We start from the raw sequence: 15540 nt of genomic DNA on the forward strand, positions 1-15540 counted from the left end.
ACATTGGTTAATTTGCTTGGTAAAATTTCAGAGAAGGTTTGTAAGGAGCACTTCCTCCACTGGATATCTCCCATCCTGGCCTTCTGTCTTACTTTTGTGTGTGGCCGCACTTTTCTGCATACCTAGTTTATTAATTTTTTGTAAAAGTCGTCATGAGTCATTTGTCCAAAACCTTTATGGGACGAGCTCCCCGCACACGTTGTACGTGAAATACGCGGAATATGCACACTTACTTACTTACATAGTACACTGTACATGTACATGCGCGCACTCGACTCGTACGCCATTGCACGACTGTTGAGTAAGCAAGGGAACTTCCGTAAGTTGCTCCAAGATTGTGTTATATTTTGTGTGAATGTTGGTATCCTTTTTGCTGAAATGTAACTCGGTGGATTGATTAAGGATCCATAATGATAATTACGGAAGCAGTTTTAAATGAGCTCCCTGTTTAATGAAGATTTAGTCGAATTTTAAACTGGAAAACCTTTTTACCTTAGCCTACTTGCTGGTATTCTGCTGTGTTCAGAAATTGGCATAAGCCTACGTGCACGGAAACGGGCACCAGTCGCACATCTTGGAAAAAGAACTTTTCTTTTGATTTCAGTAGGCCTACATTCAGAGGATTTTACCCAATGATTTTACTTCTGGTTTAGTGACTTCTGGTTTAGTGAAAAGGAAATTGTGCCAACATTCCTGTGTTGTGGAAAGAGTGTTCTTTAGTTCTGCACAGTTTATTGTGGTTGGCATAGTAGGCCATGGCCTTTTACTTGGTGTGTTTGGTGGTGTTTTTTTTTTCTTTGTTCATTTGACAGAAAGAAAAAATTACATGAAGAATGCCTGACCATGCGGGGGGTGGTCACTTCGCCCCTAACCACTTCGCCCCAAACCACTTCGCCCCATTTCCACTTTCCCCATTGATTATCGTTCATTCCGTTCTTCAGTAACAGAGCCATAGGCCTGGATGCAACAAGTAAAAACATAGATGTTTGAGTACCCAAATAACAATCGGAGAATCCAACTTTCAGGGTTCTGATTTCTCAACCGCCGAACCCAAACTTTTCGGCGAGACCCTCGACAAAAAAAGTTTTTTCTGTGTTTTGTTGTCACTGTGGAAAAACACGTGAGCAAAGTGCTGGTTCCCGCCACACTGCACCTGTGTAAAGGAATGCGTGATGGAGTGTGGCAACCAGTCTATTTATGCCGCGGCAATCGTACATGTACGTGATGAGAAATAACCCCGATGGACAACGCAGTCAATGTTAATTTAATGCTGTAGAGTTTTCTATAATAACTGTGTCTTTTGTGGAACAACCCTCTCAAGTCTCAACCATTTTTTAAGAGGCTTATATTACAACCGAGCATGGACGGCAAAGTGGAAATGGGGGGAAGTGGGGATAGGGCAAAGTCGTTAGGGGCGACATTTGCTGACTGGTATTCTGTGTTGGTGGCAAACAAATGTTAGGACCATATTTCATCATCCGTAAACTTAGTGACCTGCAACAAATTAATGAACATGTTGTGTCAGTAAAACCAAACGAGAAATATGGGGACTCAAAGCCAAGGAAGCATTGGGTTGCATAGTTGCTAGAAGTCCGAGTAACTCGGACTCTAGGAATCGCCTTTCTAACAGTCTAACATTTGGACATGGTCAGGTGACAATACCTTGCATAGGCTTTCCATCCCATTTATTCATTTCACACAAAATAGTTCGTACCCGGAATCAAAATCCTCCAAATTCACGTCCAAAATGGTCTTAAACTGTCTAATGTTCCTAGCTTAGGATTAAGTGAGAATTAGCCTTTCCAATAAATATGGTAAGGTTTATCCCATTTTGGAAGAAAAGAGAAATTTCCCTGTCAAATTGGAAATGCTCTTGTCGTCAAGCTCGAAGTCGCCACCTTGCTCAAATACTGATTTAAATGGTATTTTAATGTCGTGGAGATGATGTCATGTCACGCTGGCCTAGCAGACCATTCACAAAAACCATATCGTGTCGTTATGCACGCTGACACCTGATACCTGAGTGTGTTGATGTCTGGTGTACAGTTTTGATGTGATCACAGCTACCAAACGTTGCAGCATTCAGGAAAACAAACTATGATGTTGTCAGTGCATTGGCCTTGTGTTTAATGTACAGTTACATGTATGTTTAGTGCCCCTGTCCTTTATTAGAAATGAAATTCCGTATGTTTTGAACAGCAAATGACACTCTAGAATAACACCCTGACATTTTTGGATACATCTGCACAGAAGGAAGCAATAGCACGTTGAATGTTTACTACTGTAGTTTAACTAAATTTGTGGAAAGGGGAAGTCCAGTAAACTATGAAGACTACCTGAATCGAGCGAGGGTCCCTTAGTACAATTAATGTTTGTTGCTTGCAGGTATGGATTGATTGTTTGTTGGTTTTTTTCTTGACTCGACGTCTATTTCCATATTGCAATGTATGTATCAAATCATACACAGGGTCAATAAGTAAAAGATTTTTGACTACAAGAGTGAAAATTAAATAAGACCATAAGACACTGAAATCAAAGGGGGCAGATGTGGAGGCATCTTCAGAAGACAATGTCTTAGACAGAAATGCTTTATTAAGACAAGAAAGAACCAGACAAGGAAGACTGACAACAGATTATACATGAAAGAAAGACAATTGCAGTACAATACAGTCCAAACAAAACAAGCACAAAACAAAACAAAGACGAACCAATAGACTGAGATGTAGCAAAAATTGGAATTACCAAACACTAGAGATTTCGATTCTGATTTTTGACCACAGCAAAAATACCTTTGGAGTCTTAACTTTTATACAATATGAGACAGTTCTTTCACTTTGAAATTTCACACTGCAATTTAAAATGCAGTGGTCACTTGTTTAGTTGAACTTCAGTCCTTATTTCAGCACGCCATTTTTTAGTAAATGAATCTTTGTTATTTTCATCCCTGTAATATCCTGAAAATAGGTTTGTGTTTGTTTATTTTTGTTTTGATGTTTTGTTTTGCTTTTTTCCCCCTCTAAGGTACTGGTCTGAGTGGGCTCTGATTGTAGGTAGAGTAACGGAGGAAATTGTTTGGCAGTGACAAGAAAAGGCTTGTTAAAATCCCAGTGAGTTTTGGTTTTTGTTAGTCCCCTCTTCAAAGACTTTTTTATCGTGAAAGAAAATAGCAATTATTGAAAAAAGTTTAGCTTGGAAACATGAGAAGGGGCTCACATGGCCCAAATGTCAGTTTTTATCTTTGAAGGCCGAAGATAAATACGTTTTGTATTTGTTGAAGGTGGATGAACAGAAATAAGAGTTGAGTTCTAATTAGTTTAAAAAATGTTTTCCAGACTTATACTCTGGATGTGTTCAAAATCATGGAAATAATTGGGTTTCGTGTTTTGATTAGGTTTTTATACCCCAGAAGTGATATTATTTAATATATTATTGAGTGTGTTTGTTGTAACCTTGCTTAGTTAGGACAAGGCTATTACGTCTGGTTTGGTGCAGTTATCAAATGCTTCATTGTCATTTCTAGGAACAGCAACACAAAGTCCAAGGTTAATGGTGTTTCTTAGGCCAATTGCCTTCATTGGCTCTGGGAAGTCCCAGGCTTTTTACCATGAACAGAATGCCAAATACCTCATGGACACACTTGTAGCCTTGAATATGATGTATGGTCATGATAGCATAGTTGTCTGCACTTTGTAGCAGTGTACAGCAAGAATGATGACAAGCATTGGGCTATGAGTCAGTGATTCTAACCAATGAAATCACACTGCTGACTTGCTGTTTTCCGACAGGTCAATGCCAGCTATCATGGGATAACATTCAAAGGGGAACTGTTTTGGTGCTGTGTTTTGGGTACATGTGATTTCAAAGATGATTGTATACATGGCCATTATTGACTTAATGTCTAATACATGTCCCTGACATGTTTACTTTTAATTGGGGATGACTTGATTTTCACTCTGTTGTACTCGTGTCCATGACTGGACTGTCTACTTCATGTCACGTGGAACTTCTGTGACTTGAATGTTCAACTCGGGGAATTTCACAATGAATGGTTCTTGATGTCAAATTGATTTCGCATTCATGAGAGAGCAAGTGATCTTTCATGAACAGGCATGCATCTTTTCATTGGATCAGCTGATTTCTTTCTTTTTCACTTCCCACTCATGCCATTGAAAATAAAAAAACACTGAATAAAGTCTTGTAAAGATTGGAATTTCCTCCTTTTTTCCAGAGTCCAAGTTGCATGCCTGCATGAAGCCAAGTTTTAAAATAAGCTGGTTTGATAACTGAATAAAACATGTTGTTTATTTTTAAAGTGGCCATGTTTCTAAAGTGAAGTGCTCTGAAAGTACCAAAGTCACTGCAAGTGTTCGGTCATTCCCTAAGCCTTACTTAGCTTGAGTCTGAGCAGCTATTTGGACATCTGTTGTTTTGACCTCATATTGATGAGAGATTTAGTACTATTTAACATTTAGTGTTTCTTCTTTTCCTCGCAGCAAACACTTTTATTTATGAGTAATAAGCAGCCCAAACCCGTCCTCACAGGTCAGCGGATCAGGACCCGGAAACGGGGTAAGTCACTTGGCTGAAAAAGACCAACCAAAAACATTTGGGAGGAATAAAAATAAATCGATGGAAGCTAATTTTTAACCTTCAGAAAAGTGAATCTGTGCTGAATGTGCCAAAGGATACACACGCAGTGCTGTACATGTACAGTGTGCACTTCAGATCCGGATGTGTAATGCTTCTCTTCTGGTTCATGTGTACAGCTTGATGCACAGGCACAGGCACAGATTGACTACAATAAAATTAAAATAAAACAGAAATTATGAGTACGGTACATCCGACGTCTAGGTGATAATAATACTTGTATGTGTGCCCACTTTGAACATGTAAATATACATGCACCCAATGTCTACTTCGACCTCAATTATAGCTTGCACTTAGGTGTACGTAAGTGACACTAATACATGTATCTAAGTTCCCCTAAAAGAGTATGATGCCCAATATTTAAGATAGACAAAGTTACGAAACCCCATAATTTTGACTATAGCTCCAATATGTAGGCCTCCCATGTGCGTATTTGTATTATTTACCATTTACAATAAAGTATTCCACCGATGTAACAGCATTGCCTAAATGAGTGAGTTTCAGCTTATACAAGACTTTAACTAACCCAGTAATTACTAAATCAAATTCTTTAATTTAATATGAGAATTCTGAGATTAATGAGCTCTAACCGTTTAATAAACTTCGGCAGGATGGGCGAATCAAAATCTGTCAGATGCAAAACATGATGGAGCCATCTTATTTCAGTGCTGTTTTTTATGGTCCCAGCTTATAGCGCCCTCAAAGGGGTAGAAATCAAAAATGGGTTTGGCCGCTACACGTGCTCTTTTGAGTTTTCTGGCCTCGTGATTGTTGTCTGCTCATTTAGTCATGTCCTTTGAAACGACATCTAAAAAAAAGCCCTTTGAAACCAGACATTGACAAATCAGGAGACAGCCAAGCTAGGACCAACTGACATAGTTAAATGTCCACACAGTATTTCACAGGTTTGAAGTTTGAAGCAAGGTACTTGTTTTTGCTGGAATCTGGAAGTTGTTGAAAGTGATCCACTTCAGTTACCTAACTCATTAATCTTGGTGATATTATTTCTGTTTGTGCAAAATGATGTGACAGTTTATCCATTCTCTGAGCTTTGTCCTGACACGTCCTGAGACCTCCAGTTCCATTGTCTGTTGGAGGTCAGTGTTCTACTGGCTTTCTTCTGGACATTGGTGGCTGGACCTTCGGTTAGTTGGCTGGACAGGGAAGCCTGGTCACATCTTGGGTGCAGTGTGCTTTTTAGGACACTAGCCTTTGATAATCTGACCCTGACTTCTTGAGCCCAGTGAAGACATGTAAACTTTCTGATTGCCATCCTCTCCGAGCGGGAACAAAGGAAGGCGTGTTTTTAAACAAAATTGACGGTTCTTTGGTGCGAAATCACCGCATAGGCGTGCAAGTTTCTGTGTTTGACGCAGAAAACGCTAAGTATGCGTAATGAATTTATTCTGGAATGTATGGTCTTCGCTTGCATGCCAAAGGTCTACAAGAACCCAGTTGAAAGACTTGGCACCAACCAGTCTTTCTTTCGTCAGTGAGGGTGCACTTCAGCTCTGGCCAGATTGGCTCATTTCAAAAATTTCAGCTTGTACAAGGACCAATATTCGTAGATAGTCAACATCAATCACAGTTTTCTTTTCCTTGATTGTTGACAGATGAGAAAGAGAAGTACGACCCTAATGGATTTCGTGACATTCTGGTGAATGGTCTTAATGATATCAATGTAAGTAATCTGGATGAGGTCACCAAGTATCTAGATGGTGCTGGCAGCAAGCTCGACTACAAACGTTACTGGGAGACACTCTTTGATATTCTCTTAGCTGGAGGCATCTTAGGTAGGTGTGTTAAAGACACTAAGTCATATCGTAGGTTTGATTGAGGTGTCGTTTTAACATTTTTCAAATGACACTATCTGGTGATCCTAGTGCAGTTGAAAAGGAACTGTGCTTCTTTCAAAGTCAGACAAGGTGGTGTTTGTCTTGCCTTGTCCATGATTGACAAAACAGTGTTGGGGTCTTTGTAGTGGTTTGACATGAGGTCAGCACTTACGAGTGCTTTAGAAAGAAAAACAGTACGAGAGTGTGCCTTTATACTATAGTCTCTTGTAGTATTTGTGTAGTGCCTACGATGTGAAACTTACTGCTTTGACTCCTGGTATTTGACCTACATAGTTTATTTCTATCTTCTTTAGCCCCTGGAGGTTCACTCCTTCAAGATGACGACAAGAAAGAGACTACCATCAGCAAGTTCTGCCTCTTCTCAGCGGAGGAGACCACCGAGGCTATTAAGGGTGTGGCCATGGTAAGAAGATCTTCCAGCAAGTTGAATCAATGGCATTGACCAGTTAGCTGTTGATTGGAATACATTGTGGCAGTACAACCATGCTTTTGCACATTCAGTTGAAAATTGGTCACTGGTACTCTGCACCCACCACTCATAGGCCAGTACCCGTATGGTACGTAGGGTAAGATTTCCTGACTAGGCTGCGTGGCATTGAAAGGCTCATTTTGTTTGTTTTTTCAACAGGTGTTCCAGAGATTGACAAGGCGTTACAGGTACTTGGGCAAGAAATTGGAGGATGATGAAATGAAGAAGGTGAACAGTTTTTCTTTTGAGAGCACCGTAATCATACTATTCTAAAACAGATTTCTAATTTAGTTTTTAACTTGTACTTAATAATTGCTTATCAGTCGAGCAAATTTAGCTAAGTATAATCGAAATTGCCCGTTGCGTTTGGTATAGCATTTTAGGTTACAAACCCTCAATCAGTAACCAACAAGTTTCCCCTCTCATCTGTCTAGATCCTGTCGTTTCTGAAGACCTTCAGTCAGTCAGAGCGCAACAAGTTGGCCATATTTACAGGGTTGTTTCTCTGTACAGGCGATAATCCTGCCAAATGCCTCGAGAGCTTGTACACCGAAACTCTAGTCAAGGAAGGTAAGGCAGACTCGGGTTTTTTTGTTGTCCAATAATTTTTGTCACGATCATACAAACTGGAGACTCAAATTATCTTTGCTGTGTTGACCTTTGTCAGGGATTTCCCTGGAGTTCTTTAAGGTGATGTTCCACACTTGGCTCGGGGAGAAGGATATGAGCAGTATTGCCAATGTCCTCCGCAAGGCTTCCATGGATCGTAGGCTGCTGGTAAGTTGGCAGTAATCATCAGTTTAAACTAAACTTGAAACTAAAACGTTGAATTAGTTTTCAAAACTGGAACAAAATATCAAAGTATCCTTACCATGCCCCTGCTTTGAAGAACAGAAGTATGTGAGACTATGTCTGGAGCAAAATTACAAGAATATAGTGTGAACAGTAGCCTTGGTGAAGATGCCTTGTTAGCTTATTTGCTCTCATTACATCAGATTACATGAACCTTTATTTTGGTTTGATTACACATCCAGTGTATATAAAAGGTAGCATTGCGTACGACAAGATCCTTCAACCAGGATCTCTTTGGCCATACAGATGTCTGCCAAAAATGTATGTGACCCCTCTGTAAAAAGGGTAGTACGGAACACTGCTATTTCTTGCCAAGGCTTGTTCTACGTAGAGAGGGTGAAAACCAGATGAAAACTGTAACTGTTTACTTCTTGGTTTATTGGCTTGTATTAAATCAATATCTTCATAATTTATTACCAGAAATAATAATATTGATGAATAAAGGTAAAAAAAAATGAAAGTTTTGTGTCCATTTTATTTGTCTTTTGTTTGACTCTGTCAGTTTGGGGGAAGAAACCCCCCAAACATTACGCCATCACTGTGTATGATATAATTATGCAAAAATCAGGATATCTCCAGATTGCAACATGCCACAGGATTCAAACTTACACTAAAGTAAGAGCTTATAATGTAACCAATTCAAATGTGTATGTAACTAATTTTGAAAAAAAAAGTCTCATAATACCCATTTTTGCGGAGACCGTCACATATTGGAATTCAACTGTGTATAACTGTGAAGCATGTGATGCAGAAAAAAAGATTAAAAGTATTAGAAGTCTGTCTTATGATTTCTTTGTCGGTGTCTTCTGCTTGATTTGTAGGAGGTTATCCCTAGTACTAAGAGGTCTGAAGAATACTTTGAGAAATGTTTCAACGAGGCGGGATTAGATCAGCTTGTCACCTTCCAGAGGAATATGTTACATGATGACAATAAGAACTCCTTCATGACTGAGCTGAAAGAACTGATGGAGAAAGAAAACCCTCCTACCGCCAAAGAGGTAAACTTTGACAAGGGAGTGTAGTGCTTCAAATGGAAGATTTATATTTATTTACAAGATTATATTCAAGGTGGTGTTTATTAAAACCTTCATTATGATTGATTTAGTAACGCTTAACAGTCTGCAGTCTGCCAATTTCAATCAGATTTTACATACACCTCAGGGGTTAGGGATAATTAAGATAAAACTGTGAATTTTACAAGTTCATTCCATTTGAGGTAATCAGCTGGTTGTTAAAAATGTGGGCAGAGTTCTTGTCCTTTTCCCTCTTGCTAAAGGATAAGTTTCTTTTTTTTTGCCTCATTTTCATAGTTGGTAGGAATTTGCTCCGAGATGAAGACCAAGACATTACTCTCTGAGCCTGAAGTGGTCAAACTGGTAAGGAACGAACACATTTTTCCTCTGACCTAGGTCATTTATACTTAAGTCCTGATGACAAGTTTATTTTACAGTTCCTTATCTGTTAAATTTATGTAAACACAGTCCACGGAACCAATTAAAGGTACACAATGCCGTGCGTTACAAGTGTGTGCGAAAAGGCTACAACCTTGAAGCCCAACTCCAACTATGCTAACTTTCCTCATTGAATCCAATTCAGAAAAGCCAAATCTAATACAGGTGGCACATATCAATATCTCCCTTGCGATACACATTTTTGTGTTAATAAATACAGTTTTTATACCCATTTCTCCTGCGAGTCCAGCCTGGTATTGTAAAAATGGTTGTGTCATCACGACTCATTAGCATCTAATGCATATTAATTTTTGTGATGCATTACCATGGAGAGGAAATACCACAGTGCATGCACATTAGGAATGCATAGCCACAGAGGGCAGCATAAACTTGAAGAATGCTCTCATTCTTTGGAAACTCAAAAGAATTTCAGTCCTAGTTCTTTTGCAGAATTTTCTGTGCGTATTACATTTTACAAATTTTGTTTCTCAACAACCAGTGGTCAGATTATGGAAAGTTTTCATAAAACTTGAATACACTGAATTCCAAGTTTCAGCAAAATTATCAAAAATACAGATGCAATACAGACATGATTTGGTAATGAATATATGATTTATTACACACTAAATACAATAATAGTTTATTTCCAAAACTTTTAAAACCGTTGGAGTTGGTCTTTAATAAAAATTGTAAGCCACTTTTTGAAACAACTGAAGACGTGCTGCCCTGAGAATGATGTTATTTACCCGATAGACTTCTGATGTTGGCTTAAGACACCAGCACTGAAGTCAAAATCTTACTGACTCAGGACAGAAGGAAAGCATCAGTCAGAAACTGTCAGTGACATTTATACCAAGAAACTTTTACCAAATCTATATGCAGTTGACCCTTAAAGAGCAGAAGGGAACTCCCCCTCTTCCTATTTCTTCTGATATTGCTGCAGTGTTAGTTTTTCATGAGCTAAACCTCTACAAGTATTTTCAGTAACTCTTTGCAGTCATTATGACTCCACTTCTGTGAAAATCAATTCTACCATTCTCGTTTACTGCCCATTTTTCCAAGACAGGGGGGGGGAAATGTATACCTTAACCACTGCTGTGCTCATTGCATGCCGGCTAGCATGCATGTGGCCTTGAACTTTACGTGACTGTATTGGATTAAATTGAAACTTTACATTTATACTGATAAGGAGTGTTCTACATGCATGGCAAGTTTGAAAAAAAGTGGGAACGGAACAACCAAGTTTTCAGGGAGGGGCCGGAATCTGCTACCCTGGGCTGTGAGATGGCCCAACGTAACCCAGCTCTTTTAGGGTTGAGGAGTTAAATGGTAATATAGTTGAAATACTGAATGTGTTGTTAAGATTAAAACCTGTGTTTTGTGTCAGATCTGGAACTGTATCATGGACATAGTAGAATGGAACAAGAAGGAAGAGTTGATTACTGACCAGGCGTTGAGACACATCAAGGTATGCTTGCCACTTGTAACCTTTGCCCACCAACTTCCACAATTTGTGTCGCACACCAGAACAGTTTTCATCCTAGTATGTCACAAGAAGATATGTTCTGAATATGTTGAATAGTTGTGATTAGAATGCCAAACAACAACCTGCCCAGGTTTTCAGAATTCAACAATTTGTACCGGAATTTGTAACAGGGCAAAAGTGCATTTAAGCCACGAGTTCAGTTCGTACAGTGCCATTGTTTATGCGGGAGTTAATTCCTATGCTTTCTGTTTTTCTGCCTTACGTAGCCTTACGCCCCTCTGCTTGCTGGCTTCACTTCTCAGGCAAGCACAGAATTGACTCTTCTCTATGAAATCCAGGTGAGTGCTACAAGTCACCTCCAATTCACCTGTTCTTCAAGTCTCTGTCTTTGTTGTATACGTCAGCCTGTTGTATTGACAATGCACGCTGCTCCATTGATGGCAGCTCAAAACGACTGGATGGTCCAATTGAAGAACGTTCGCCCATTTGTGTGATGAGAATGTCTCGTCACTTTTCCAAGAGTAGCACAAAGAAAATCCGTTGTAACATTGCTCTGCTTCCACCTAAAATATTCTTTTTTCCCAAATGACGTATATAGGAATCAGAATATTTTTGAGTTTTGAGAACCTGTCTTTTAAGGGTTCATCCTTTGTAAATTGAGCAGTGTTTCCACATTTTTTTCCTATTTATATGCGTGTGCTATCTTTTCGACCTATTGTCCCTAGAATGATGTTTCAGCCCGATAGACCTGAGGCTGGCTTAAGACACCTCCGATGAAGTCAGTATTGTCTTTCTGACTGGGGACAAATAACATTCTGTCAGACTGGACAACCTTTTTCAGTAACCAAGGGTTTTTATTTCACACAAAACTGATCCTACCATCAGGCCATATTTGGAGTTAGAGAAGCTGTGTTTGTAATTGGATTTATAGGAGTAGCTGACCATCTCTCACCTTTTCAAAATGTCTTCTCAGGATTACTGTTACACCAACATCAGCTTCATGAAGACCTTCCAGAAAATTGTGGTTCTTCTCTATAAAAGTGAGTCTGTCTAGCAATTCTTCAACCTGCAAGCACTTCTGTTCTCATTCATCTGGTATTCCTTATACAGTCGACTCTCAGTAATACGAGCTCGGGTAAGATGGGACTCCGGTTTAGACGAGCGTATTTGTCAGTCCCGACTGAACTGTGCACATTCCTATGAGGGAGAAAATGTGTAATACGAGCTCGGATGTTACAAGATTTCGCTTAAGATGAGCTTTTTTTTGTCAGTGGTCGAGTGCAAATCTATTGTTATCTGTCTATTGAGCACAAGCTTTTTGGAAGGCAACTTGTCAATCAGTCAGTCCATTCAATTTTGAAAGGCACTTCCGTAATTTATACGTGTACAGTAGAACAGCGCTGCAGTTTTCCCTCAGCAAATCAAGCCGTTTGTGTTCGGTGCTGCAAGAGAGAGGAACAATGGGCATTTGTGGTTCCCATACCCAACATAGAAATTCTGTGTGGCGGCTCTCGCACCGCCTGAGTACAAGTGAGTGCAGCCAAAGTGCTGCAGTACTTAGGACAGTGGGGAACAAAAAAAATCTTTTGTTTGATTCCCCGCCCCCAAAAAATTCCCCAAGACTAAAATTGTGTTCCGTAACCAAATACCCGGCCCAAAAACGTATTGACGAAAGTCGACTGTAACTGCTTTCTTTTTTATGTCTTGTAATGATTCAGGTATGAAGAGCTAGTTCTTAATTTGAACAAGTGATACATTTTCTGTTTCAGTGTAAGTTCACAGCTTTCATGAATACGGGTTAATTAGCACTAAAAGCAGTAATGACAAGTTCCATGTACTCGGTATTTTTATTTTGTAGCTGATGTTTTGTCGGAGGAGACCATCTTGAAATGGAACAAGGAGATCCACGTTGGCAAAGGCAAGAGTGTCTTCTTGAATCACCTTCAGCAGTTTGTGGAATGGCTGGAGAATGCCGAGGAAGGTAGGTGCTAATTTGACCTTTAACTTGTGTTCTGCCCGCAGTTTGTAATTCAAGTACTGTAAGTTTGGGTCGTAAATCATTATTTGTGGTGAATTATTCTGACGAGATAGTCTTATGAATGTAACTCAATCCATGAGTGATTGACCATTTTCCTTTGCAATGGACCTATGCCCTTTGTGGTTGACCCATGCCTTTTTTGGTTGACCTATGCCTTTTTTGGTTGACGTATGCCATTTGTGGTTGACCTATGCCCTTAATGGTTGACCTGTGCCCTTGTGGCTGACCTGTGCCTTCTGTGTTTGACACATGCTCTTTAGGAGTCAAGTTCGACTATTTTGGTGCACTGATTTTCTTGTGTTTAGTACCTTACAGCTTTAAAATCTTTAGAGTAAATACATTATTGCCATTGACAAAGCTCAAGAAACTTACGATATAGACACCTTGGACCATATGTTTATAGAGAGTGAGTCCCCCTAAAAGTTCTGCTTCCGATTACGTGCCTCTCAAAAATTGGGTTGATAGGTCAGGAATATTGGGGTAGAGGGTCAGTATTTGTGCTAATTGATGGGATAAAAAGCAGCCAAAATTGCTATCAAAAATGATGAAAACTTGCCTTAATCAATGGGCAAATACTTACAGTCGATGATTAGCATGCGTGGTGCATCTAGAGGGGTGGATGACAAACCTTGTACTGCGACAGGATGCATAGACTGGTTGCTGCATTTCCATCAACCTTTTTGTCAATGGTACAGTGGAAACCAGTGTGGCATTGCTTCAGTGCATTGAAAATCAGTGCGCATGTGTGTTTACTATTGGATAGTGAAATGCGAGGGAACTTGTGGATATAACAGAAGTTTTTTCAACAGTTGCGAATGTAAGTAGGAAAACATGGAAATACAAGCATTTGGACGTGAAAAACAATTGAGAGGTGTTTTGTGAAAACAGAAAACACAACAGGATTTTTTTTTATTTTCCTTTCTCTAACTTTCTGATAAAAATTCTAGGGTTATGCCAAAAATTTGGAATGGTTGGTAAACTAGAAGCAGAAGGTTTTTTTGCCCGAGCCTATTTCAGAGTCAGAGTTTACAAGCACAACTCACCAGGATTTAATTGAAAAGACCACCCACAATTTCTACTTCCATTGCGTTGCTGTGTGGTATTTCATCATGATTAGTAGAGAGAAGATTGGGATTTATATAACCTTGCATTCTGTAATCAATCTCATGGATTGATACTAGACGTTACTAATCTCCAAGCAGGTGATATCATCTTTTTTATATCTTCTGTCATTGTTTAGAGTCTGACGAGGATGACTAGGTCAACGCCCAGTTCCCTACCTCTCAGACAAGACAGCTTATGACTGGAAAAGAAATTTAGAAATGGCTCTTGGGGCTACTGTAGTTGTAGACAATAATGGTTAATTATGCAATATTTGTCTCTGTAAAAGATCTCTCAATAGTGGTGTATATGTGATACTTTTGTTTAAACTACCCCTCCTGTTTTTAATGATACTTTAGTTTACAGTTCATAGAGTAAATTTGTATGCATATTTTTTGATGGACTGCACTTGGAACCAACCACATTCCTTTCTAAGTATTTTGAGTATTTTGAGTTTGGCTGGAGGTTAGAACTGAACCCGATGAAGTTGCTTTTCCCGTAATGCTTTCTTCTTAAAAATATCAGAGGCCTTGTTTTGGGTGATGATGGAAAAATGTGCAAGGAAATTTGCCTACATAAATACTCAGAATTGTTAGTGTGGGTACTTATTTTGATAGTATTTTTAAAGTATCGATGATATTGTTTGTAGTGTCTTAAGGAACCTGTATTAAGAAACTTTTAGTCCCCCATTAAGAATTAAATCTTAACATGGCAGGCATTTTTTTTCTAATATTAACATCAAAACAGTGTACTTCCATTTTCTTTGTACCAATTTGAATCACAAGTGAAGTCAGATGAGATGGAAGTTTGCAGATAGTTACCAGTATGAGGTAATTTCATCTCCAGCTCATATTTGCCATTTCTTTGATGCACATTTGTGTTTGAATGTTCAGTGGATTGGTGCCCTTTTAAAAATATCGTTCTCCATTTTTTGTGGGAGGGGGGAGAGGCATGATCGATAATTTGATTTTTTAGGTGTCAATTCAGCTGTAATTTACGCCATTGCTTTTCAAAATAAGTTCATAATTGAATTGACTTGAGAAGAGATTAAACTTATTTCACAAACCATCATTTTTCTTTGACTGACCTGTTCTGGCCTGTTGCCTTATGTTATCTATTGTAGAGACCAACACATAACCTCTCACCGTGTTGTTACTGCCTGTTTTGATCTTTGCTAGTTGGGGGGCGGATGAAGTTCCATATCATTAACTCAGTTTTATTGTCTATGGATTTTTTTGTGTTACATCATCTCTTCATTAATTTCTGCAACTTCTGTTATGTGTCTAGCAAGTTTAATAACCCATTTTCTACGATAGATGATACACTTGTATCTATCATGAAAATGCAGAGTTTCATCTATTTTTGTGGTTATTTAACTTAAAAACCACATAATTGGTTCTATTTTTGTGAGGGGGTGTTTTAAGATTTGTCTGTGTGAGACATTTTGTTCTGATTTTGGTTTATTTGAGTTCAAGGTAAAATAAATTTGCTAGGTGATAATGTGTCCATTTTATTTGGTCTCAGTTTCCCGGTTTATTTAGTTAATTATTTTTAAGAACTCGTTGAATATTCAGCATTATTTGGATTACCATTGTAAGTGAAATTGGCTCTAGCTCTTGTGATTGTGAATATTGTCCGAG

The 15540-nt window shown here is 38.9% G+C and overlaps 1 protein-coding gene across 2 annotated transcripts; it reads left to right on the forward strand.

Annotated features, from left to right (window-relative positions):
* The first annotated feature begins 168 nt into the window (after window positions 1-168).
* LOC147798480 (eIF5-mimic protein 1-like) lies at window positions 169-15413 on the forward strand. Of its 2 annotated transcripts, XM_087139985.1 has the most exons (15): window positions 169-319; window positions 3022-3107; window positions 4494-4569; window positions 6261-6440; window positions 6797-6906; window positions 7132-7200; window positions 7407-7542; window positions 7640-7749; window positions 8646-8822; window positions 9135-9200; window positions 10663-10743; window positions 11028-11099; window positions 11735-11801; window positions 12620-12742; window positions 14040-15413. In XM_087139985.1, the coding sequence occupies exons 3-15, from the start codon at window positions 4509-4511 to the stop codon at window positions 14057-14059; spliced, it is 1272 nt and encodes a 423-aa protein (XP_086996111.1). In that variant the 5' UTR covers window positions 169-319; window positions 3022-3107; window positions 4494-4508; the 3' UTR covers window positions 14060-15413. The 2 variants fall into 2 exon arrangements, with proteins under 2 accessions (XP_086996111.1, XP_086996112.1); XM_087139986.1 differs by lacking the exon at window positions 3022-3107 and having other exon boundaries at window positions 179-319.
* The last annotated feature ends 127 nt before the right edge of the window (window positions 15414-15540 follow it).

This window comes from Acanthaster planci, linkage group LG08 (assembly GCF_054643075.1).
Source record: "Acanthaster planci isolate LZ-2023a linkage group LG08, COTS_SCS, whole genome shotgun sequence".
NCBI classification, from domain to species: Eukaryota; Metazoa; Echinodermata; class Asteroidea; order Valvatida; family Acanthasteridae; genus Acanthaster; species Acanthaster planci.